Genomic DNA, 24144 nt, shown 5'->3' on the forward strand with positions numbered 1-24144 from the left:
ACAAGGCTGAAAAACGCTGGTATGGCTGAAGGAAAATTACTAGGTTGAAGGGGGGGTCGTCTTGCTGAGAAGGGTCTACAGAGGCCTGTTGCACTGAGTGCCTGATGCTCTCCTTCTTCTGCCAGAAAGTGCTAGCTCTGGTTTGCTTATATATTATCTTAGCAAACTTGCCCTACCTAGTTCCCAACAAAAGTCACTTAACAAATAAGTGAAAAATGTCAAAATTAGGGAAAATAGGTTTAATGCACTGGAAAATTCCCCTGATGGATTATGATGGGAATGCTAATGACCATGCTATGTGCAACCGGAGGATATGCATCTACTCTACGTGTTTGGTCATGCACGGTCTGCGAACAGACTCACAAAAGTGCCAAATCACTTCCTATTCTAGATTGACTTGACTGAACTGAACCCTGGTCATGCTGTAGCTTGTCCATGGACACATAGGGTTGGATGTGTCACGTGACACACGCAAGAGTCTGTACTGGTTCCTTTGAGATAGCCGAGTCCATATGTTTTTGTCTGCTGCTGTGTCTTTGTGTTGATTTGCTGTTATCTATTGTTTCCTATGTTCTCATTCTGTTTTGAGTGAGATGTCACGCACATTGCACTGAGGAGCACCCACTGTAGAGAGCACGACACACTATCCGTGCTACAATTATCTGGGGTATTCTGGCTTTATACAGGACAGTGATGGGGCCGGTACGCACTACGGAGGGAATGTCTGACATGGTCCACTCCACTATTGGAGTAAAGCAGAGATGCCCCCTATCTCCGACTCTTTTTGGGATGTATGTGGATGAGTTTTTGGACTATGTAGAGCGTCAGGGAGACAGAGGGGCTCAACTAGCAAGGACATGGATTCCGTTGTTATTATATGTTGATGATATTGTGTTGATTACTGACTCTCCAGAGGGCATGCAGCGTCAATTGGATGCTTTGCATACATTTGCTCGTGACAGTGGATTGTCTGTCAACCTGGGAAAAACCAAGGTTATGGTGTTCAACACCACACCACAGTGGGTCAGGAGGTCAGCACCCACATTTACGTATGGCCAGGAGACTCTAGAGTACACACATGCATATACTTATCTTGGGGTAGTCTCCGGTGGACCGGTGTTTTCACTAAGGAGAGCATCAGAGACTAGACTGACGAGAGCATATGCAGCCTTGGGAGGACTGGAGAGGATGTGTTCGCAGGTTTAGTTTCACGAACCGCAAACAAAGCTCTGGCTTTTTGACACTCTAGTGACTTCAGCTATGCTCTATGGAGTTCAGGTATGGGGACCCTCAGTAGAACACCATGGGAGATCTGGCAGCACAGATGGATGGAGATGAATGGAGAGGCCTCTGGTTTCTATGATCGCTCGGATGATTCGGGCTAAGGCATCAATACTGCATGAGATTATCCAAGCCGAGTGAGTGCCCCCCCCCCCTCGTGGTGGAGGCATTGACTAGATCAGTATCCTTTATACATGGTTTATGGGATCTCCCCAAGGACAGATACGCTCGGCTTGCCCTGGAGTCATCTTGACAACTAGCGCTTCAAGGCAATACAGCATGTTGGTATGGACGGATGACAGCGTGGTTTCAGTCACATGGTTTCAACATGGATGGATTGCCTCCGTTTCAATACTCCCTTGATGCACCCTCCTTGTCTCTCACATAAGAGAGATCGCCAGACTCATACGCCAAGATCTGATTCAGCTAGATACCAGGAGCACATGGATACAGCTGACACAGGAGTTGGGCACGAAGATGGCCTTCTACAGAGAGCATCTTCTCCAACTCACAGAGGACGGTTTTGTGACTAGGCCTGCATACATGGATACGCACCTATCTCATGGGATATGATGCGCTATTGGGCAGATACGCACATCCTCACATCATCTCCAGATCGAGACTGGCCATTTCCGAGGGGTGCCAGGGGCCAGGATATGTCACCTATGTAACTTAGAGCCAGAAACAGAGCTGCACTACACATGTCATTGCCCGGCGTACTATGAGATACGCGGCCGCTTCCACTGCCTATTCAGAGAAGGTTTCCGACCATTTTCTAGAGTCATGAGATACAAGGATCAGAGATGTCTCAAATTATTCCTGCTAGAGCTGCGAAGACTTAGGGAGAGCTTGCTGAGGACGCCGGGGGAAAGATAGTCTCACAGACGAATCACAGATTTCTTTACACCAGCCAGGGAAGAGCTACAGAAGCAATCATCATAGCAGATCTCAGAGCCCACCCACACTAGAGGTACATTGCTTAACCGAGCCACTGAGCTAGGCAGATCCAGACGCACGCGACCTCGGGAGATCTCCCACCATCGACAAAGGCTGCAGGAGAAGATACAGATCACTTTAGCTCGACATGCAAGACGGCCAAGGAGAGTACTGACCGTGGAGGAGGTTGATGAGATTCGACGGCAACCAATGAGAGATTTCATTTAAACCCACCACCCCCCCCCCCCCCCCCCCCCGCCCGCCTCCCCTATATCTCGTCTCAATTCCGAATCAGCTTCAGATTCGTTTCCGTGTTTTTTAGTGTTAGTTCTTTGTAATTTCCGTACTCAGACATGATATCAGATTCACCAATTGTAACTTTTTGGTCTCATAGGTCATTTTGGCCTTTCAAAGACGTTAATATAACATTTCATATCTCTCTCTCTCTCTCTCTCTCTCTCTCTCTCTCTCTCTCTCTCTCTCTCTCTCTCTCTCTCTCTCTCTCTCTCTGTGTGTGTGTGTGTGTGTGTGTGTGTGTGTGTGTGTGTGTGTGTGTGTGTGTGTGTGTGTGTGTGTGTGTGTGCGTGCGCGCGCGCGCATGCAGGCACATATTGCCTAATTTGTGATTTTAAAAAAGGAACTACCAAAACTGGGTATAGGAAGAGGTTCATCCTTTTCTGCTCGCCTTCCTGGCTCCAGCAATGTACATTGTGGGTCTGAGAACGTGTCCCTGCACCAGTAAGATGAGGATATCAAAAGAACACTCAACAGGTTTGAAATTGCGATGGCCAATTCCTGCAAGTCTGGAGGATGGTACCTGCATCCATGCATGTGCATGTGCATGTGTGGACAGGTGCATTTGCGTATGTGCGTTTCTTTTGCAGTTTATTTGTTGTGCGTTTATCAGCCATGCAGAATAACGGAAGAATGTAGGTATAGGCTCAACTTAGTAAGCGTATGTAAACAAATGAATTGAGATTTAAATATCTATATGGATATAGGCACAGATATGACTCAGAGAATGTGAAAATAATACAACAGATCAGACTGCCTAAACCCATAGAAATTCCACAAACAGCATAAAACACATCAAAGAAGATGTACTATACTATACTATAGTATGCTATCAATGGACATACTATACTATTTAAAATAAAAAGCATAAATATAAAAGTTCCCGGATAAACTTCAACAATAAATTATCTTTTAAAAAGCTTCAAACACTAGAACAAATGCTAAAGAGAAGCTTTGCAGAGACCTGGACCTAAAAATTTAAGCAGAAAACAACAAGACACCAGGATGAAGCAAACCTTTGAAAGCCACACCACAGGTATAAATGGCAAAAAAAGCATCCACATTTTCCTCAATGCTTGCACTGGCAGAGTGTCAGAATGTATGAATTTGGTGCATGACCCATTAATTGTGTCGCCGTGCATATGGGACTACAAGACCATAAAATTTATCACAAGTGAACAGCACCTTAAAAATAATCCACCTGTTGAGACACGTGCTAAAGTTTTGGTCGACTCTCCATTTGTGACACTTGACTGCACAATTCAAGTTTTCCAATTTGAAAAGTCATCATTTTCCTGTCTCACAAACTGTAGCGGTTTTCACATAAACGTACCCTCATGTAATTCAATCTTTGTAGGCGTAACTCCAGCTGGAAATCTGTTGGCAATCTCATACATCAAACATCATCCATAACAGCAAAAAAGAAGTAACAATTTGCGACATAAATCAATGAGAAGCAAACTACTCAATCAACCATCAACCTGCATCCTTGATACATAGAAAAATATGCTCAACTTCCACCTGTACCATAGAGCGTCCCGCAGCTTCAGCTCCAGACTGCAAAAAAATTCCCAAACATATCAATAAAAGTGTTTACAATTTGCAGCACACAAGACAGACACGTGAAAAGAAAAGCACACCTGCATAGATCTTGGGCCAACATCTCCACGATTCATACATACATACATGCCAGTCATAAAACGGAGCAGGGCCCTCAATCCTGTCATCAAAGGCAGGGTAATGTCCCTATTAACACCAGAAAAAGAACAGCTAAAATCAGTCCCTGTTGATACCTGGTTCACTTAGGGCAAAGCAAGTAGCTTCAGGGATGCACACTTGAACTTCAAGTCCAAGTGGATTGTTTTGTTCTGTTCTGTGCATAGTGATCTATAAAGCACAAGTCCAAGTTCAGTTCACATTGAAATCATGTTGGACTTTTTGCAGCTCATGAAAGGGGGATAAGGTTTTACAAACATTACAAAAGCTTTCCCAGAGATATCATCTAGAAACCGCTCTCCTCCAAAGAAAAGTCTTTTCACTCCATCACCATCGGTTTTGACCTTGGTGGTTGTTAAACGCTCATCACTGAACATATTTGGGTGTGGCAGCAAATCCACAGACAGAGAATCCCATTCTAATTTCTAAGAAGGAAAAAACGACACAAGTGAGGCAAGACCATGAATTTCATGGAAAGTGGGCGGATTAGTACAGTGAAAGCATGCTGATCAAACCTTGAAGACGTAAATGCATCTTTTGTCAATTGAAAAGTCTCGTGCTTCTTTCAAGTTTACCATCTACTCATCCATAAAAAACAGTCTGATCAAATTCCTTGTAGAAGTCAGATTCAAGTGTGTACATGAGTGCATCCTTACATTTGTGCACGGATGGTTCATCCATTATAGCTTTAGATACCTGCCAAGCTTCATTTGTGGTATACAAGATTAAATTGCGGATTGTTATTGCAGACAGAGGGGGCGTCCTAAAGAAAAAGAAAGAACGTAGAAGTTAAGAAACCTTTTATCCACATGTAAAAGGTCCCCTAAACTTGAACAAAACCTTACCATGAAGCTCCTTCTTGAACAGTGCCACCTCGTGTTTCCAATAGTAGATTGACTACTCCAACTTGTAATGTTACACCATCTGCAATCTACATTTGAAGATACAAGATGATTTAGTTGATTGCCAGTGCCTGGCTCACTAAGACTCCAAATTAGTACCTACGTGTATAGCATACACTTCATTTCAAAAAGTTGTTACTTAAACATGACTTGGACAGAAGATATGGGCAAAAAACTTGATTCCCAGATTTCAAACTCAAACAACACTGACATAAGACAGACGCAAGTCTTAATATAATCTACATACTAAGATGAGGTCTACATTTACGCACGTGGAATGAAGCAATACACAACTGGATTAAGCAGAATCTTACACATGCAACCTTAACTTCCCTGCTTGTCCAAACAGGGAGTAAAATATCATCCCCTTTGTCATGCATAGCTGGGACACCAATCGACTCAGCGATGCTAAAGGGAATCAAAAATGGAGGCTAAGGACCAAATAAGAGCCTTAATAAGCTACACGGTAAGTGCGCTTTTGCGTTCTTGGCCATACAGCTTATTATCTACATGTTCCAAATAAAGAAAAGTCGAAAATAAACTGCCCATTTTGTAAAACCAGATCTCACAAAACTCATTAAAATAAAACCCTCCACCTAGAGAGCTTGTATTCAAGCATATAAAATCTATAAAAAGGTTATCTACAAAGGGTCTTACATTGTTAGTGCAAAATATTGGGCAAGGTTAGGAATCATAAATGCTCCAAGTAAGATGAACAACTACATTACATCAGAATTTTTGATGCAATTTTGAGAGAGAGATCAGTCTCTAGAACCTTCTAAGGATAAATTAAATGTGAAAGATATGACAAGCTGCAAATACAAATTACCCAATAGCAGCTTCCTTACACCGGACTCGCCAAAAGAATAGAAATGAAAACAACATTAAGTGCTTTCATCATAGCAAGCAACCGTATGCGACAGCTTCAGTAGTAAATCAATGAACTAACCTTGTCAGCAAAACCATAGCTGTTGCTCTTGGCAGATGAGGATACTCCAGGAGGTCTGTGAACAAAAATTTCCACAATCAACAAAGATAGATTTAAATTCTCTGACCCAACAAAAACTGATCGTTTCTATGAGTTTCAATTGAGCAATATTTGTTCATGTTGTAGAAATACATTTAACATCAATGCTTAGTTTCAACTTTTTGATGAGAGGAGCACTACAGAATCAAGAAAAGAAGTACTCTGGTTGCATGGTATCGGGCTCTGAGCCAGATTTCTCCACAAGGACTAGATCCAGTTTGTCAATTTCAATTATGACAGGTTCTGTCTGGACATTTGAGAATGGCGGTACCTGCATGAGACTCTCCCATGTCATAATATGTTGAACCATAAAAACCTTAGACACAATCAGCCAGCCCTCACTACTGCTGTGTTTAACCAAGAGTTTGAGACATAGATAAATGGAAAATTAGCTCTGATAATAAAATTGCAATTCAATAAGGTCGTGTGGGTAGAAGAAGGTAGCCTTTTATGGGATCCCTTCTCATCTTTGGGTTGTGCTGAATGCTCTGCTGGTCAAACTGGGAAGTGCATGTTTTATCACGGAAAGCCTTGCACTTTTCTGACTCTATTTGAGCAAACTCTTTTGCTCTATGTAATGTTCAACGGCACATTAACCTCCATCAGAGCATGCAATTTCGGGACTGAGAGTTTTGACCTTTAGTGTGGCCTTAAGTATAGCCCTTCCCAGCTCTTCAATGCATCAGAGCCAAAAATTAGCATCATTGCATTTGACCTTTAGTTTGGCCTTAGGTGCCCTTCCAAGCTCTTCATTGCATCAGAAGCAAAATTAAGCATCGCTTGAAACCAGAGACCCTTAGTAAGGCATTACAAACATAATGATAGCTCAGTTCTTTTACACAAAGGCCAAGTAAATGACTGTATTTGAAACCTCTAAGCTGAATCCTTGATGGGTGGTTCACGCTTTGTTGTTTGAACGATACTAATGCATCATGCCAAAAACACCCTCAAAATTCAGCCTTCCGTTCCTTTAGTGAGAGAGGGCAAATGATTACAACAAAGTGGATAAACACTGTGAATGAAGGTGCTGAGACTAAGATAAAGAGAAATAAGAATACAACACCAGAATGTAGTCAAACCCTCCTCCAAGGGCCCCACTCTCTATGGCGAGAGAGGTCTATGCTATTGATTGCACAAATCTGGTACAATGGTCTAGATGCAATGAACTTGTCGACGACAATGATGACGGCGACGAGATGGGCTAAAAACTGAAAACGCTAGGGAACACTAGGGACTGAAATCTGCAAATCTGTCCTAAATTCTAACACTGTGTCGGCGAGGACGGCGACGACGACGACAATGCGCTGAAAACGCAGATGCTGAAATCTGCGATCAGCGGGCTGAAACTGAAAACGCTTGCTGATATAACCGTGTGGCGAGGATCTGTTGCGGGAAGGTAAGATCTACGAGGTTTGGGGCTGCTACTGCGGAGTCTAACTGCTGAAAATAGAAAACGCTGATGCTATGGCTGATTCTGTCACCGAGGAGCTGCAAAACGCTGGAGCCAATCTGCAGTTGCAAAAACGCTAAGCCTGATGGGATCTGCAAAAACGCTAGTGCTGTTTTGATGCTGCTGAAAACGCCAAGGCTGATCTGCAAGAGAAAAATGTTGGCTGGTCTTGATGGCTGAAAACGCTAAGGATTCCTGCCGGTCTTGCTGAGAAGGTGCACTGCTTCTTTTGCCAGAAAGTGCTAGGGCTAGCTTTTCTTATATATTAACTTAGCCAATTTGCCCTACCCAGTTTCCCAACAAAGTCACTTATTAATACTAAGTGAGAAATGGCTTAAATAGGGAAAATGGGTTCTGTGCACTGTACAATGCTCATGATGGCTATTGACTCTGATGCTGATGATCATGTTGTGTGCAACCACAGGATATGCAACTACTCTTAAGTGCCTGGACATACACGGCCTGCACACAGGCTCACAAAGGTGCCAGAACACTTCCTAAGATGACCTGAACCCTGCGCCTGAAGTAGCTTGTGCACATGCACATAGGGTTAGATGTGCACGTGACGTCCCCTCCTTTTTAAAGTGAGGTACTGGTACCGATCTGCATGGCTTTCTTGTAGGCTCTGCCAACAATTTGGGGTAATCTTTGAAAAACTCTTCATCGACCCACACCGCCTCGTAGATTCCACATCCTTGAACTTCAAAAGTACTGTCTGACTTGCTTCATTGAACCATGGCGAAACCGATGCAACAACACTTGCTCCGGCTCCATGACTTCAGCTTCATCGATGATCTCTGGTTCTTCTTCTTCTGAAATATCCTTCGGAGGTGTTTCCAGAAACACTTTCAACCAAGAATTATGGAAAACGTTGTGCATTGACCATGAGTTAGGCAATTGCAATTTCATTGAAACGTCATTTATCTTTTTAATGGCACGAAATGGACCATACATTCTGAAAGACAACTTAGGACATTTCTTTCCAACTTGCTTAAGATATTCCTTCATGATTCTTAAATAAACCCAATCCCCTTCCTTGATAGAAACATCCTGACGATGCTTGTTAGCTTGTCGTGAGTAAGACTCCTGAGCATTGCTTAGCCGAAGCTTCACACTTTCAAAAATCTCATCCAACGACTGACTTTCAGCATTGGCATCAGGCATTTGACTGACCGAGCGAGTCAAAAGTGACTGGAACGGACGGCCAAAAGCTGTCTCATATGGAGTTTGACCAATGGCAGAGGAAAAAGAGTCATTCAAAACAACCTGAACCAATGGGAGATAAAGCTCCAAATGAGACTGTAACTCATGCACATATAACTTTAAAACATCAAAAGCCAACTGATTGTAAATCTCTGTCTGACCATCTGATTGTGGATGAAAAGCCGATAAAAAATTCAACTTAGTGCCAAAATTTTCAAAGAGTGCACGCCAAAAATTGGATGTGAACTTAACATCCTTATCTGAAACAATCGATTTTGGCAAACCACAAAGGGGGTATCAATGCTTTATGAACAACCGTGCTACATCTTGTGCTGTGATTGTGGCCTTACAAGGAATCAACATGCAAAACTTGCTGAAACGATCAACAATTGTCCAACATTGGGTGTTCCTTGAATGCAAACTAGGTGGAAGGTTAGTCACAAAATCCATAGAAATATCCTGAAAAGGTCCATCGAAAATAGGCAGCGGAAGCAAGAGGCCTTGCTGCTTACCCCGAGGAGCTTTTACCTTTTGACAAATAGTGCACTATGTGACATAACGAAACACATCCTTTCGCATTTTAAGCCAATAAAAGAATCTTTCTATTTTTTCCAGAGTGGTGTTCATTCCCTTGTGTCCACCCGTGAGAGTCATGTGCATCGTGCAATACGGTTGTCCTGAGAGAGGGCAACACACATAGACGGTGACGAAAATATAACAAATCATCACGAATGAGATAGTTGCTAGGCCCTTGGGAAGCAAGAGCCTGCAACCATTGCTTACCAAACTCGGAATCAGCGTACTGGTTCTTCATGTTGTCGAAAGACACACCCTGAAGAGAAACTGTGTATCTTGACTCGAGAGCCAAGATATGTCCTTTGCGATTTAACGCATCTGCAACAGGGTTAGCTTTTCCAAGCATATACTCAATCAAGCCTCCAGATTGCTCAAAAAATTGTGACCACCGTGCTTGGCGATCACTCCAATGTGCACTAGGCATAGACTGGAGTCACTTGAGGGCTTGATGATCTGTGTGAACTGTGAACTCTCTACCATACAGAAAATGCTTCCAATGCTTAAAAGAGTGAAATTTGAATGACAGACCAAAGTTCTTTATCATAAACTGAATAATTCTTTTCTGCACTATTGAGCTTCCGACTAAAGAAAGCAATTGGACGACCATGTTGCTGAAGCACAATGCCTATGGCGACATTGCTCGCATCCGTCCATAGCTCAAAGGGGTCATCCCAAGAGGCAAGGATAAAACATGGCGCTTCTGTCACCGCAACGTTGAGAGCTGCGAAAGCCTCAATGACTGCCTCGGGAAAATCCATGCGCTGTCGGTGAGTCTTTACCCCTTTCAAAACATTTGTCATGGGTGCAGCAATGCGTGCAAAATTCTCTATGTGCAAACTATATGCTTGACATAAACCAAGAAAAGAACGCACATCATATGCAGTTTTGGGCAAATCCCAATTACGTACCTGTTCCACCTTCGCGGGATCTAGCTTGACGCCTTCTATAGAAATGATATAACCCAAATAAGTAACTTCAATGAGAAAAAACTCAGATTTCTTAGCTGCAATGTACAGCTGACACTCATCCAATCGGGGTAGTACCCTTTCGACATCCTTTTCATGTTGTTCCCACGATACAGAAAAAATGAGAATATCATCAAGAAAGATGAACACACATACACCAACCATATCGCCAAAACGGTTAAATGTACCCATGGCACCTGTCAATCCAAAAGGCATAATCACATACTCCCATTGCCCTCGCTCTGTGCGAAAAGCGGTCTTGTAGATGTCGCCTTTGAATACCCTTACCTGATGGTATCCACTTTTGAGATCGACCTTACGGAAAACCTTTGCCCCATTGAGCCTATCGAGGATATACTCAATGAGAGGCATCAGAAACTTGTTCTTGACGGTCATCTTGTTCAATGCCCTTTAATCAACACACAAACAAGACAATCCATCCTTCTTGCAGACAAACAAAATAGGAGCAGCAAAAAGACTTACACTAGGACGTATGAATCCTCTGGACACCAACTCCGTGAGTTGCCGCTCTAACTCTTCTTCCTGAGTCTTGTTCAAACAGTAGGAAGCCTTACTGACAAGCTGCGTCCCCTCCGTAAGCTCGATGCGATGGTTCTCCGAGCGCTCAGGTGGGAGACAGAGTGGAAGATCATCCTGCAAAAAGAGATGCTTAAACTTGGTAAACAAATCTGAATACCTGTCTGGTGTCTGAATGCTCTGGGTAACTGGAGAGGCATAGATGAATGTCGCTTGTGCTCCTCGTCGTAATTCACGCTTCGCCTGCACATGAGAGAGAGGTAAAGAATGCAAACCCTCCTCACCACGAATGATAATGGGAGAGTCTCTTTTGGCATTTAAAATGAGAGTATTGTCCGCCCAATCAATGAGAGGGTTATGCTCACGAAACCATCTAATGCCCAAAAGCATATCACATCCTCAAGGCTCAGAGAGGAGACACGACAAATTTCCTACGGAAGGCAGCTTGTTGACCTGTAAACAACACGTCAAGGCACTCTTGCATGATGAGAGAGTCCATACCGCGAGCGAAGCCCGACACCTCAAGAGAAGATGCCTGACTAACCTCTAGGCGGGCTCTCTCTACAAGAGAGGCACTAATCACATCATGCATACTGCCTAAATCAAACAATATTACAAAACGCTGACCCTTCACATAACCATAACACTTAAAGAGAGACTCATCAATGTGTGTGTCAAAAACATGTGAAGATTCAAATTGGTTCATTAGAGTGCTTGTGGTAGCTGTGGGTGCATTAGGTTCTTTAGGTGGGGCTGTCTTAGGACAACTGTCTTAGAACAAGCAGCTTTAATGTGACCCTTGACGTGACATTGATAACAACGACCTTCCTTAGCATAAATGACTTGTTCTTCTGCCGTTATGTATCCTCCTATAATTCCTGTTGCGGCTTTTTCATCGGGGGTTAGCTTAGGTCTAGCAGGTGTTTTAGCTTTACCCTTACATTCATTTTGTCAGTTCTTTTCCGAAAAATTATACGAAGATTGGCTAGCACTAGCTTTTCTTATGTATTAACTTAGCCAATTTTCCCTACCTAGGTTTCCAACAAAGTCGCTTATTAATAATAAGTGAAAAATGGCTAAAATAGGGAAAATGGGTTCTGTGCACAATAGAATGCTCATGATGGCTATTGACTCTAATGCTGTGTGCAACCAGAGGATATGCAACTACTCTAACTGCCTGGACATGCACGGCCTACGCACACGCTCACAAAGGTGTCAGAACACTTCCTATGATGACCTGAACCCTGCGCCTTAAGTAGCTTGTGCACATGCACATAGGGTTATATATGCACGTGACAATGATCATCAGCATTACAGTCAGTATCCATTAGGAGCATTTTACAGTGCACAAAACCCATTTTCCCTATTTTATCCATTTTTCACTTATTATTAATAAGTGACTTTGTTGGGAAACTGGGTAGGGCAAATTTGCTAAGCTCTATAAAAGAAACCTAGTGCTAGCACTTTCTTACAGACGAGGCAGCAGAAATTCCTACACTTGGAGTGTACCTTCTCAGCAAGATCGGCAGAACTCCCTAGCGTTTTCAGCCATCAAGACCTTCTGGCGTTTTGCATATCCCAGATCAGCCTGGCCTTTTTGCATAGCCCAGATTCAGCCTGGCGTTTTTTGCATTTTGCAGACTACCCTAGCGTTTTACAGAATCACGGCATCAGATCAGCCCCTAGCATCAGCGTTTCCTAAATTTAGCACTTAGACTCCGCAAGGACAGCCCCAAACCTCGCAAATCTCACCTACCCGCAGCAGATCCTCGCCGCACGGTCAGATCAGCCAACGTTTTCAGTTTCAGCCCGCTATTCGCAGATTTCAGCATCTCCGTTTTTAGCGCATCGTCGTCGCCATCGCCCTCCTCGTCAACACAGTGGCAGAATTTAGCAGTTAACAGATTTGCAGAATTCAGCCCCTAGCGTTTTCAGTTTTCAGCCCGTCTCGTCGCCGTCATCATTGTCGTCGACGTCGTCGGCAAGTCCATTGCATCTAGACCATTGTACAGATTTGTGCAATCAATAGCATAGACCTCTCTCGCCATAGAGAGGGGGGCCCTTGGAGGAGGGTTTGACAATAGTCTGGTGTCGTATTCTTCTCTCTCTCTCTCTCTCTCTCTCTCTCTCTCTCTCTCTCTCTCTCTCTCTCTCAACACCTTCATTCACAGTGTCGTTCACTTTGTTTGTGATCATTTACACTCTCTCACCAAAGGAACGGAAGGCTCTCCCTTCCGTAAGTAAAAGGAACCCTTGAGCACAGTTCGGAGCACTCATCTTGAGCAAAGTTCAACATTCACTTCTGTTGCACCTTACATTGGTATCAGAGCTTTGATAGTGTTCTGTATCACTCAAGGAAAGAAGCACAAGATTTTTTTGCTTGTTGCAGTCGCACGTAGCCCAAGTCCACTTGGGCGTGTCGATTCCTAATCGTGTTTTTGAAGAGTGACAGGTAACCCAAGAAAGAAGAGCTTGTCCGGCCTCCCTTGTTCCTCTTTCACTCATTGAGAGCGGACCGTGCACTTAGCGGCCGGCCAATCGACGTGAGGTGGGAAAAAGCAACTTTGGTGTGAGCGCAAGGCCGCTAAGGGGTGCACCCGCAAGGAAGAGTAGAGCTCGGGTAAGAGAAAAGCCTTCTCTAACACAGATTGCAAGCTAAAGGAAGACCTCAAGAACCTCAAGAACTCAAGCACCTCAAGAACCCAAGAACCACAAGAACCCAAGTTCCTCGTGAACTTAAGTACCCAAGATCTCAGTGTATGGTCATCACCCGAAGCGAATGGATACTTTGCGTGAAGATGATGAGCATGGAGGTGGTGAAGAAGAATTTTCCCCACCAGGAGGTTTTTCCGACCCTCCCCCTTCCCCACCTACACCACGGTTTGCACCAAATCTTATGGAGGCTTTGGTCAACACGATGATGGACATGATGTTACAACAAGAAGCGCAACACGTCGCCTTGGATTGTGAGCGCGAAGAAAGAAAGGCAGCCTTGAATCGCAAGCGTGATCAAGCACGCTTGGCGGCCGAGGAAAGAAAGGCAATCTTGGATCGCGAGCGCGAAGAAAGAAAGGCAGCCTTGAATCGCGAGCGTGATCAGGCGCGCTTGGCGGCCGAGGAAAGAAAGGCAATCTTGGATCGCGAGCGTGAAGAAAGACAGGTAGAATTGGATGGCGAGCGTAAAGAAAGACGGTTAGCCTTGGAGCGTGAGCGCGAGCAAGCGCGCTTGGCGGCCGAAGAAAGACAAGCGGCCTTGGAGTTAGAGCGTGAGGCGCAGAGAGACCAACGCATGCAAGGGTTGGTCCTACAGGTACTCACCTCGAAGCCCGAGCCAGTCAAAGATGTTGGTAGTTCATCAAGTAGCTCAAGCGAAGATTCAGACTCCAACAATCCCGTCACTGAGAAGTTTACGTTCAGTAAGTATGACGGTAAGATGGATGCTACCATTATTCACTCTTGGTTGCATCAATTTAATGCTTACTTTGCAACAACTAAGAAGATAGGAAATAGCAAGGTTTTGACGGCAGCCATGTACCTTGCCGCTGATGCCATTAATTGGTACCACGCATGGCAAGAGGCACAGTTGACTACATACCTAGAGGAAGCCGAAGAAGGCGCACCCCTTTCTTTCAATTGGGCCAACTTTCAAGACAAGCTCGAGGCGCGGTTTATGCCAACCCAGTACCTAGCACGGTTGAAGACGATTGGCACAGTCTCAAGCAAAATGGTATGCCAGCTATGTCTTTCTCTAATCGTGTTTTGCAACTCGGTACCCAATTACACAAATCGGATGATGAGCGAAAAGAGGCATTCCTTTATGGATTAGACGAGTATATCAAGTATGATGTCGAAGTACTCGATCCAATAGATCTCAACAAGGCGGTAGCGATTGCTCTCGCACAGGAAATGAAGCACAACAAAGGAAATATACCTAGATGAATCCAGGATAAGCCCAAACTCACCCTTAAAGGAAAGTGCAAGGTATAGACCCATGGTAGTCACCCACAAGACAATATAACCATCATCTCCATCATGCATAGTATTGACTAAATATCACGACATCCCCACTAACGTTGCCAGTGCCTAAGGAGAACAAGGCTTCTCAAAGTACCTCTCAGACTCCTCAAAACCCACAGAACAGTAAGAACGGTAAGAATGGTAAGAACGATAACTCTTCTAGCCAATCTTCCTCTAATCCTTCGGGAAAAAACTCTCAAAATGAATCTAAGGGTAAAGCTAACACACTTGCTAAACCTAAGCTCACCCCATATGAAAAAGTTGCACAAGGAATCATAGAAGGATACATAACGACAGAAGAACAAGTCATTTATTCTAAGGAAGGTCGTTGTTATCAATGTCACGTCGTGGGTCATATAAAGAGCACATGTCCTAAGAATCCAACCAACGAACCTAAAACCCACAGAACCCACATCCTCTGTTAATGCCATAAATGAGAACACCCGTGTGTCCCAAGTTTCTTGTGATCCTCTCATTGATGAGTCTCTCATGAAGTGTTATGGTCACGTGAATGGTCAACACATGGTGGTCTTGTTTGATTCTCGTAGTATGCATGATGTGATTGGTGACTCTCTTGTGTAAAGAGCCTGCTTGGAGGTTCGCAAGACATCTCTCTCGAGGTGTTAGGCTTCGCTCCTGGTATGGAATCTCTCATTACACGAGAGTACCTTGATGTGTTGTTCACTGTTCAAGAAGCGTCCTTCCGCAGAAAATTTATAGTGTCTCGTCTTTCAGGATGTGATATGATTTTGGGCATTAAATGGTTTCGTGATCATAACCCTCTCATTCATTGGGCAGACAATACTCTAACTCTAAGTGCCAAAAGTGACTCTCCCGTCATCATTCGTGGTCAGGAAATTGTTCATTCTTTACCATTATGTCCTCCTATTCGCGAGGAGTCACGTGCTTGGCAATAATTTTTTGGCATGATCGTCCCCTTGAGGATATCATGCAAAAACACATTCATACTCTTCGAAAGTGGGGGTTGAAACCTTGCTTCAAACTTTCACATCTCTTCTTCATCTAATATCTTAGAAAAAGGGTTCACCTTTGGTAGGGTGGACCAAAACGTGTCAACGTAACCAACGACACACTCATGATTTTCTTGGAAAGCCAATCCTACTCATTGTGGATATCCTTCTGAAATGCTTGAGGTTAAAACTGTTCATAGAACTCAACCTTGAATTGCTTCGAAGTCCTAGCTTGTGTCCCTTCCAGAATAGTGACAAGCCATGAATCGCTTGTTGGGTTTCGAGCCCTGGTTAAGGTGTCTAACCCATGTGGGATTAAGGACTATCAGTAAACTGATACACACCACCCCTTCGGTGGAGTTTGCATGGAGAAAAAGGGTGGCTAAAGATAGCCTAGCAGTTCTATATATATAAAGAGATTTTTATCAATTACAATAGCGTGCAATCTTTTGTCTTGTCAAAGCTCTCTCACCCTCCTCCTGCTGCACTGTCACGTACACATCTAACCCTATGTGTACGTGGACAAGCTACTTCAAGACATGGGTTCAGTTCAGTTAGCTTAGGAAGTGATCTGGCACTTTTGTGAGTATGTTCGCAGACCGTGCATGTCCAGACACTTAGATTAGATGCATAACCTCTGGTTGCACACAGCATGATCATCAGTTTACAGTCAGAACCCATCAGGAGCATTTCTACAGTGCACAAACCTATTTTTCCTATTTTTGACATTTTTCACTTATTATTTTTAAGTGACTTTTGTTGGAGACTGGGTAGGGCAATTTTGATAAGCAAGTACTTAAGAAACCTAGCTCTAGCACTTTCCGGCAAAAGAGGCAGTAGGAACTTCGCGTTCAACAGGCACCTTCTCAACAAGACCCCCCACCGGCGGTAAACCTTGCGTTTTCAACCACAAACCCAAAATCAGCCCAGCTTTTTTCATCAAGGACAGCCTGGAGTTAGCAGAGACAACAGAGCAGCCCTAGCTATCAGTTTGCAACAACAGGATGCTAGCGTTTTTGCAGCAGAACACAATTTCAGCACTAGCGTTTTTTATCAGCAAGAGGCCTAGCGTTTTTGCAAATCTTCGCAACAAGACCTCAAGAAGGATCAACGTTTTCAGTTTTCAGCAGTCAGACATCGCAGTACAAGTCCCGAACCTCGCAGATCTCACCTTCCCGCAGCAGATCCTCGCCACACGGTCAGATCTTGCGAAGTTTGCAGATTCAGCCCAGAAAACACAGATTTCAGCATCTGCGTTTTCAGCGCGTCGTTGTTGCATCGTCGTCATCGACATCATCACCGACATAGAGTGAAAATTCAGCTAATAAAAATTTGCAGATTTCAGCCATTAGCATTTTCAGATTTCAGCCCGTCTCGTCGTCCTCATCGTCGTTGACATCATCGGCAAGTCCTAAGCATTGTAGAGATTTGTGCAATCGATAATAGACAGCTCTTGCCATAGAGAGTGGGGCCTTCGGAGGAGGGTTTCGACAACATTTTGGTGTCATATTCTTCTCTCTCTATCTCTCAGTCTAAGCCTCCGGTTGCACACAACATGATCATAAGCATTCCCATCAGAATTTATCAGAATCCTTCAGGGGAATTTTCTAGTGCATTTAACCTATTTTCCCTATTTTTGACATTTTTCACTTATTAATTTAAGTGACTTTTGTTGAAAAGTAGGTAGGGCAAATTGAGTAAGTTTGTATATAAGCAAACCTAGGCTAGCACTAATTGGCAAAAGAGAAGGAGAACACAGGCCGTAGGCAGCAGGTTCCCCCTCTCTCTCTCAGCAAGATCCCCCCCTTGGTGGCGTTTTCCCTCCAAGCAAGACACCCTAGCCTCTAGCGTTTTCATCAGCATCGCCATAGTCCTCCCTTGGCTGGCGTTTTTCATCCCCAGCATCATCGCCACAGTCTCCCTTTGCTGGCGTTTTTCAGCAGTGCCCTCATCGCCATAGTCCTCCCTTGGCTGGCGTTTTTCAGCAGACCATGATCGCCCACATCCCCGGCATTTTCAGCAGTGCATAGCATCAGAATATCAGCGTTTTTGCCAGCTTAAACCAGCGTTTTTCAGCCGGCAGAATTCAGCCCAAACCAGCGTTTTTGGTCCCGGCAGATTTCAGCCCATTAGCGTTTTTGGACAGCAGATAGAGTGCATCAGTTTTCAGCCCTTGAGTCGGTCTCGTCATCCCCGTCGTCGACATCGACCTAGCCTAGACTTGCATCAGTCACATGCATCCACTTTGTACCAGTTTGTGCAATCAATAGTAGACCACTCTCGCCAACGAGAGTGGGGCCTTTGGAGGAGGGTTTTACGTCGTCTCTGGTGTCGTATTTCTCTTCTCTCTCTATCTCTCAGTCTCATACACTTTCACGCACAGTGTCCATTCACTTGTTTGTGATCATTGCACTCTCTCATTAAGAACGGAAGGCTCTCCCTTCCATAAGAACAAAAGGAACCTTGAGCACTATACGGAGCACTCATCTTGAGAAAAGTACAACATTCATTCCGCTGCACCTTACACCTACAGGGTGTCACTGTTTGCTTGGTAGCACTCTAGCTGCCAAGTAGTGGTTTGATTGAAGTGTTAATTACAGTCACACGTTTAATCATGAAGTTCCTCTCTGTCGTAAAGTTCGAGTAAAGTTTATCAAGTAAAGAATCGGGTGAAAGCTAAAGTCTACCACCCTACGGGCCGGTTTTACATGCTCCCATAGCTTCGATCCTCTTGAATCCTTTGGCTTCTAAAAGTTGCGACAGACAAAACCTCCAAGCTCATAAGAGTCGAAGACCGCTGTCATAGCCGCTCTCCATATGGAATTATGAATAGTTGTGTCCATTCAATTGCCGATTAATAGGAAAGGTAGGAAGGGTAGGGATCTTGATTGGTTGATCACCTGCGCTGGAGTAGAAGCGGCACCAATCTCCCCACTCCTCGGGACTTGTCGCTCCACTCATTGACTTCTTTTTTTTCCGAGAAAAAGATCCTTCTATTAGTTACTGAAACTGCCCATAGGGCTACAACCACCTCCACAAGAGAGGGCTACAGCAATCCTGATGGGGAGACTCTCCCAATGAAAAAAAAACAGCATATGTACAATGAGGCTAAATCAAGAGATGGGAGGAGGAAAAGCCACACAGGTGGATGGTGATGCCATTTGAGCACATCCTGGACCATGGTGAAAAAAGGCCCAGGACGCCAGAGTCGAAGGAAAGCCTCTCTGCTCTCCCGCATGCGGTCGGAACTGCCCTGGAGTCTCTCGAACTGTCCTCTAAGAGTATGGATCAGCTCAAGCCAAAAACCCCGAGCAGTCTCTGCTGATGGTACTGGGCGAGCCTCGAAGATACAGAAGCAGCGGGCCCGCCAAATGAACCAGAGTGTCAGGCCACTGATGAGCTCCCAACACTCCTCTCTCACTGCACCACTCTTGTGGAGTAAGCTCTGTAGCAGGCTGGAGTGTAGGTCCCCTGCATCACTATCATCCTGCTGGTGGAAGATAGCTCAAACTTGAGTGTCGGGCCCGTGAGAGTGGACCGAGCAGCTGCCCCCCAAGTGTACTGCCGAGCTGTGGAAAGAGTTGGCATCAGCCGAAGGACACGAAGCCACACCTGCTGTACCAGAGGACAATCCCAAAGGCAGTGACGCTGACTCTCCATAAGATGGTCACAAGCTGCACATACGGCCGAGAGACCACTATGTACAAGCCACCTCCCAACTGCTGTAGATCTGTGTGCAACCAACCACTGGAACAAAGTGACTCGTCTCGGTTGTCTGGAGTCCCACAACCTCTCCCAAAAAGCTGCCAAGAACTCAGTTGTGAGACCCTCCTCCTGCCAATGAGGTGCTGCAGCAGGACGAGCCTCTCTGCGCGCTGCCAGTATGTGACATCCCAGTCGAATAGTGTACTGAAAGAAAGGGACACCTGGATGGTCTGCAGAGGAGAAAGGGTCCCTCCAAAGCCACTCTCCAGGATCCCACTGCACTCTTGCCAGAGGACAGCTCTCCCAAGCCCACAGTCTCCAGTGGCCAGTCTGAAGAGCTGCTGGGTCGGGATCTATGACACAAGTCCTCCCACAGATGCCCACCACGCGGATCCTCTGAAAACAGCACTCTGCCACCTGCGGGGCCTCTACTGCAACTCGGTGTAGGCGTCCCTCACCCTGTAGCTCGAAAAACAGAGAGGGTATAGTCTCTGAGCAAGCCCGAATTGAGACGAGAACCTCCAGTCGCGTGAAGGCTCCCATCCATCTGGGCGCTGCTGACTCGAGACGTGTGAGCCACTCAGTTGGTACTGCCTCTGAGATGTCCTGACACATGCTCTACACCCCTCTCATGCCCTGTAGCTGAATGTCATGATGCTCCTCTGACAAGCCTAAAAACTGTAACCGAGAGTGCTGGACCCTCTGCCATGGGACCCGAGAAAACATGAGGCCGACTACCAACCAAGTGACCTCTCTGAGTGCTAACCATGGGGTGGTTCCAAACAAGGGGCTATCGCAAGCGCTCCTCCGTGCAAGTAGGCTGACGCTGCTCCAGGCCTCGCCGCAATTGCTCCCAAGATCGAAGCAGACTCACAGCGAAGCGGTCCTCCAGTCTCCTGCTCAAGCTAACTCTACGCATCTCTGTGAAAATCCATCGAGTCGAGGGTCGCCAGGGGCCTCCAGCTACCTGAGGCACCCTAGCACTAAGCCACTGAAGCAAGAACTCCTTCCAAGGCTCCTCACTTGGAAGTCCTCTGACGATGAACTTCCCAAGAAGGGCTCTCCTCTGTTGTGTTGGGTCTATGATCCCCAACCCTCCCTAAGAACAAGGAAGAGTGATGACCTGCCAGGCCACTTTCGCCCGGGCTATCTGAGTGTCACGCCGTGACCAAAGAAAGTTCCTGATCAGCCTCTCTACATGGCTAAAATCCAGGTTCTCTTTGTAATCAGCCAGCTCGACCGACAAGTCTGGAACCATCTGATTGCATACATCCGTATCCACGCCATGAGCCATTTTCATGCGATACTCATGGTCACTGTCCTTCGTCCGCAGGTTCAGTTTCTGCACCAATTTGGCATCCACAAAATTGTGTGAGCTTCGATTATCAAGGAGTACGGTCACGTCGTGACCATTGATCTTCCCGGGGAAACGGAAAAGATCGTGCTTACCAAACACTTTGGTGCTAAAAGTACAATTTGTGGATAAACTGTGCGCTAAATGATGGATTTCAACTTGAACAACCTCAAAGTTACCTGAGATCTCGTGAATCTGAACGAAAGGACGGCCTTGCGGTTTCTGCGTCTTCTTCTTTTTAGGGCAATCCTTGATTTGGCGACCCGTCTGACCACATCCGAAGCAAGCCCCCTTCTTCACTTCATCAGCAACTGAAGCATTCTTGGCTTTCTTCTTCTCCTGAGAAGATCTCGGCGGTGATTTGGACTTATGCTGAAATGGGGGTCGCTTCCTCGAAGCACCCTCACCGGATTGATAGTCTGCAGTTCTTTTCTTCTCATAATTCGCTCCATTTATCAAATGAAATGTCCTGGCCTTGGCCACTGCATCCTCGATATCAGTCCAGGCTTTGTCCTTGATCAAGACCCAACGGTAATCTTCATGTAACCCCAGCAAGTACATGTGCACAACGTGCGTAGAATCCACCTTGCAGAAGGTGAGTGCCTCTTTGAAAGCTATCGTACATTTATCAAAAGACAGAGTTTTCATCGAAAGACTCTGCAGTTTGGCATACGCTTTCAAAGGGTCCATTTTGGCAAAATCCCTCTTGAATTTCACGCAAAAGTCAGTCCACGTCGTAGGCTTCTCTGTCATATCACGCCACCAGGTAAGCGCCTTACTGCGCAGATAGAGAGGAATCGTCTAAAAACTCCGTTCCTCATGCTCCCCATGGAGATCAAAGTATGTGGTCCATTGGTGCAGCCAGTTATTTACGGCCAATTCCGTACACTCCTTCTCTTCGCCTGAGAAATTTGTAGTTCTATACGGAATTGTGGCAGTCAAACCACCCTGTGAGCGCCCAAAAGTAGCAATCTACGTCCGCAATTGTTGGAGATGGGTTTCGCCCTCGAAAATACGCACAGTCGTCGATTGAGCCATATTTTCGAGAGTATAAAGTCGGGAACTGAGCCCCTGTACGACCCCTTCGAGAGGCCAAGCGAAGCTTCGTCTGAACATTCGCGTTTTCTAGAGCGGTAACACGCTGGTTGAAGCTCTGGAAAGTGCTTGTAATCCATGTGTAGAGAGCATGCGTGAATGAAATTTGAATGTTACCTGGCGCGTCATCACACTGCACATCTGAGCTGGAGGAATCCATGGCGAAGTGCATGAAAAAATGGAAAATTCACGCGAAACCGGGCCTTTTCTGCGCTTTTTGGTCGCGAAAAAGTGAAGTTTGAGGAGCTCCACGCGTCGGCGTGAGCGCCTGAAGGCGAGCAGGTGATGGCGAGAGCGCGGGAGCGCGAGCAGGTGAGAGGGAGGAGCAACAGAAAGAAGTAGAGAGCTCAAAAATGAGTTTCTCTGCAAACTTGGAAGTCTCTGTAAGTGAGTTATTTTAATAACTCAGGTTTCAGACCATAGCTTAAAAAACTCAGAAAGTCCTGGCCATACTTTAAAATAAAAGACCCACTTAATAAAACTCACTTAATAAAATATAACGAAGAGAGAGAAGAGGTGCGCAAAAAAAAATTATAGCGCTGAGAGATTCTGTCGTAACCTTGGGGTGAAGCGTGGAAAGAAAAGGGCAGCAGCCTACGCGTGCCTTCGTGTGCCCAGCAGGCGAAGGAGATGCCAAGTAGGAGCTAGCGCAAGGGGATTCTCCACGTTGGAAAAAAAAACCAGCAGCGCTACTCCCTCTCCCAACCTTTTCCTCACGCTTTCCTGCAGAATTCCAACGCAGCTCCATGCCAAGCAAGCATACAGAGAGAGGTATCTCTCTCTCTCTCTCTCTCTCTCTCTCTCTCTCTCTCTCTCTCTCTCTCTCTCTCTCTCTCTCTCTCTCTCTCTGCGTTTCATATAGAGAATGAGGTTACAGAGAGATTGAAAGAGTCACCATATGCTGAATTTTAATACAAAACCAGCAAATTTAGGGTAACTACACTTCTTTTCATCGAAAACCAGTAAATTCATCGGAAATCTTTCAATTTCCAGCACTCCCATCTATTAATTTGCTGATTTTTATAAAAAATCAGCAGTCGAACGGTATTATTTACCTGCAAACATGCTTTCGAGAAGAAAAGTAAGTAATTTCAGCAATTTAATCACTAAAAAAATTACGCGAACACGAGGTTTTCCGACCCGAACGGTTCCGTAGGTGTGCACACGGTCCTTCGTGCAGCCAAGCCGGCTCTGATACCATGAAACGAACGAGGAGATAGGATCTCTTGGCCACATAGACCGCCTACAAATGCGCGTCGGACGAACCACCCAACCATAGCCACCATCCGGCAGGTCCGCCGTGCTGGGGCCAGCGTCCGAGGACGTAGGCGTGCACCTGTAAGACCGAGCGTCCCATACCACCCGGCCTCACCTCCTCGAGCACTCCTAGCCTCGCGGGCTAACCACTGGCACTCTGCCAGTGGGGTCGATAACTGTAAATGAGGCCTTGGCCTCCCTTTTATAATAATGGCCGGCCACACTGCCGGGTTCACACTACGTCCGCCCGGACACTAGACGTCTATCCCGACGATATCTGGGCTAGCTCCCGTCGGGATGGTCGTCCAGTGTCCGGGCGGACGTAGTGTGAACTCGGCAGTGTCGCCGGCCATTATTATAAAAGGTAGGCCAAGGCCTCATTTACAGTTATCGACCCCACTGGCAGAGTGCCAGTGGTTAGCCCGCGAGGCTAGGAGTGCGCGAGGTCACCTCGAGGAGGTGAGGCCGAGTGGTATGGGACGCTCGGTCTTACAGGTGCACGCCTACGTCCTCGGACGCTGGCCCCAGCACGCGGGAGCTGCTGGACGGTGGCTATGGTCGGGTGGTTCGTCCGACGCGCATTTGTAGGCGGTCTATGTGGCCAAGAGATCCTATCTCCTCTTTCGTTTCATGGTATCAGAGCCGGCTTGGCTGCACGAAGGACCGTGTGCACACCTACGGAACTGTTCGGGTTGGAAAACCTCGTGTTTGCGTAATTTTTTTAGTGATTAAATTGCTGAAATTACTTACTTTTCTTCTCGAAAGCATGTTTGCAGGTAAATAATATAGTTCGACTCCGGATTTTTTATAAAAATCAGTAAATTAACAGATGGGAGTGCTGGAAATTGAAAGATTTCC

The 24144-nt window shown here is 45.6% G+C and overlaps 1 protein-coding gene across 5 annotated transcripts in view; it reads right to left on the minus strand.

Annotated features, from left to right (window-relative positions):
• Positions 1 to 24144, minus strand: part of LOC147432678 (amino-terminal region of chorein) — a 130782-nt gene that overhangs the window by 63613 nt on the left and 43025 nt on the right. For 2 of the 5 annotated variants that reach the window (XM_086492525.1, XM_086492526.1), the window contains 12 exons: positions 6318 to 6427; positions 6079 to 6133; positions 5073 to 5158; positions 4924 to 4990; positions 4743 to 4805; positions 4491 to 4652; positions 4305 to 4398; positions 4152 to 4231; positions 3993 to 4068; positions 3845 to 3888; positions 3697 to 3764; positions 2862 to 2947 (listed from right to left, as the gene is read on the minus strand). In XM_086492525.1, coding sequence (XP_086348651.1) covers positions 2862 to 2947; positions 3697 to 3764; positions 3845 to 3888; positions 3993 to 4068; positions 4152 to 4231; positions 4305 to 4398; positions 4491 to 4652; positions 4743 to 4805; positions 4924 to 4990; positions 5073 to 5158; positions 6079 to 6133; positions 6318 to 6427 — 991 coding nt within the window. Of the gene's footprint in view, positions 1 to 2861; positions 2948 to 3696; positions 3765 to 3844; positions 3889 to 3992; positions 4069 to 4151; positions 4232 to 4304; positions 4399 to 4490; positions 4653 to 4742; positions 4806 to 4883; positions 4991 to 5072; positions 5159 to 6078; positions 6134 to 6317; positions 6428 to 10833; positions 11005 to 24144 lie in introns of those variants that run through there. The other 3 variants (XM_086492523.1, XM_086492524.1, XM_086492527.1) reach the window with 3 other exon arrangements.

Source organism: Adiantum capillus-veneris, chromosome 20, assembly GCF_014529385.1.
Source record: "Adiantum capillus-veneris isolate H3 chromosome 20, ASM1452938v2, whole genome shotgun sequence".
NCBI classification, from domain to species: Eukaryota; Viridiplantae; Streptophyta; class Polypodiopsida; order Polypodiales; family Pteridaceae; genus Adiantum; species Adiantum capillus-veneris.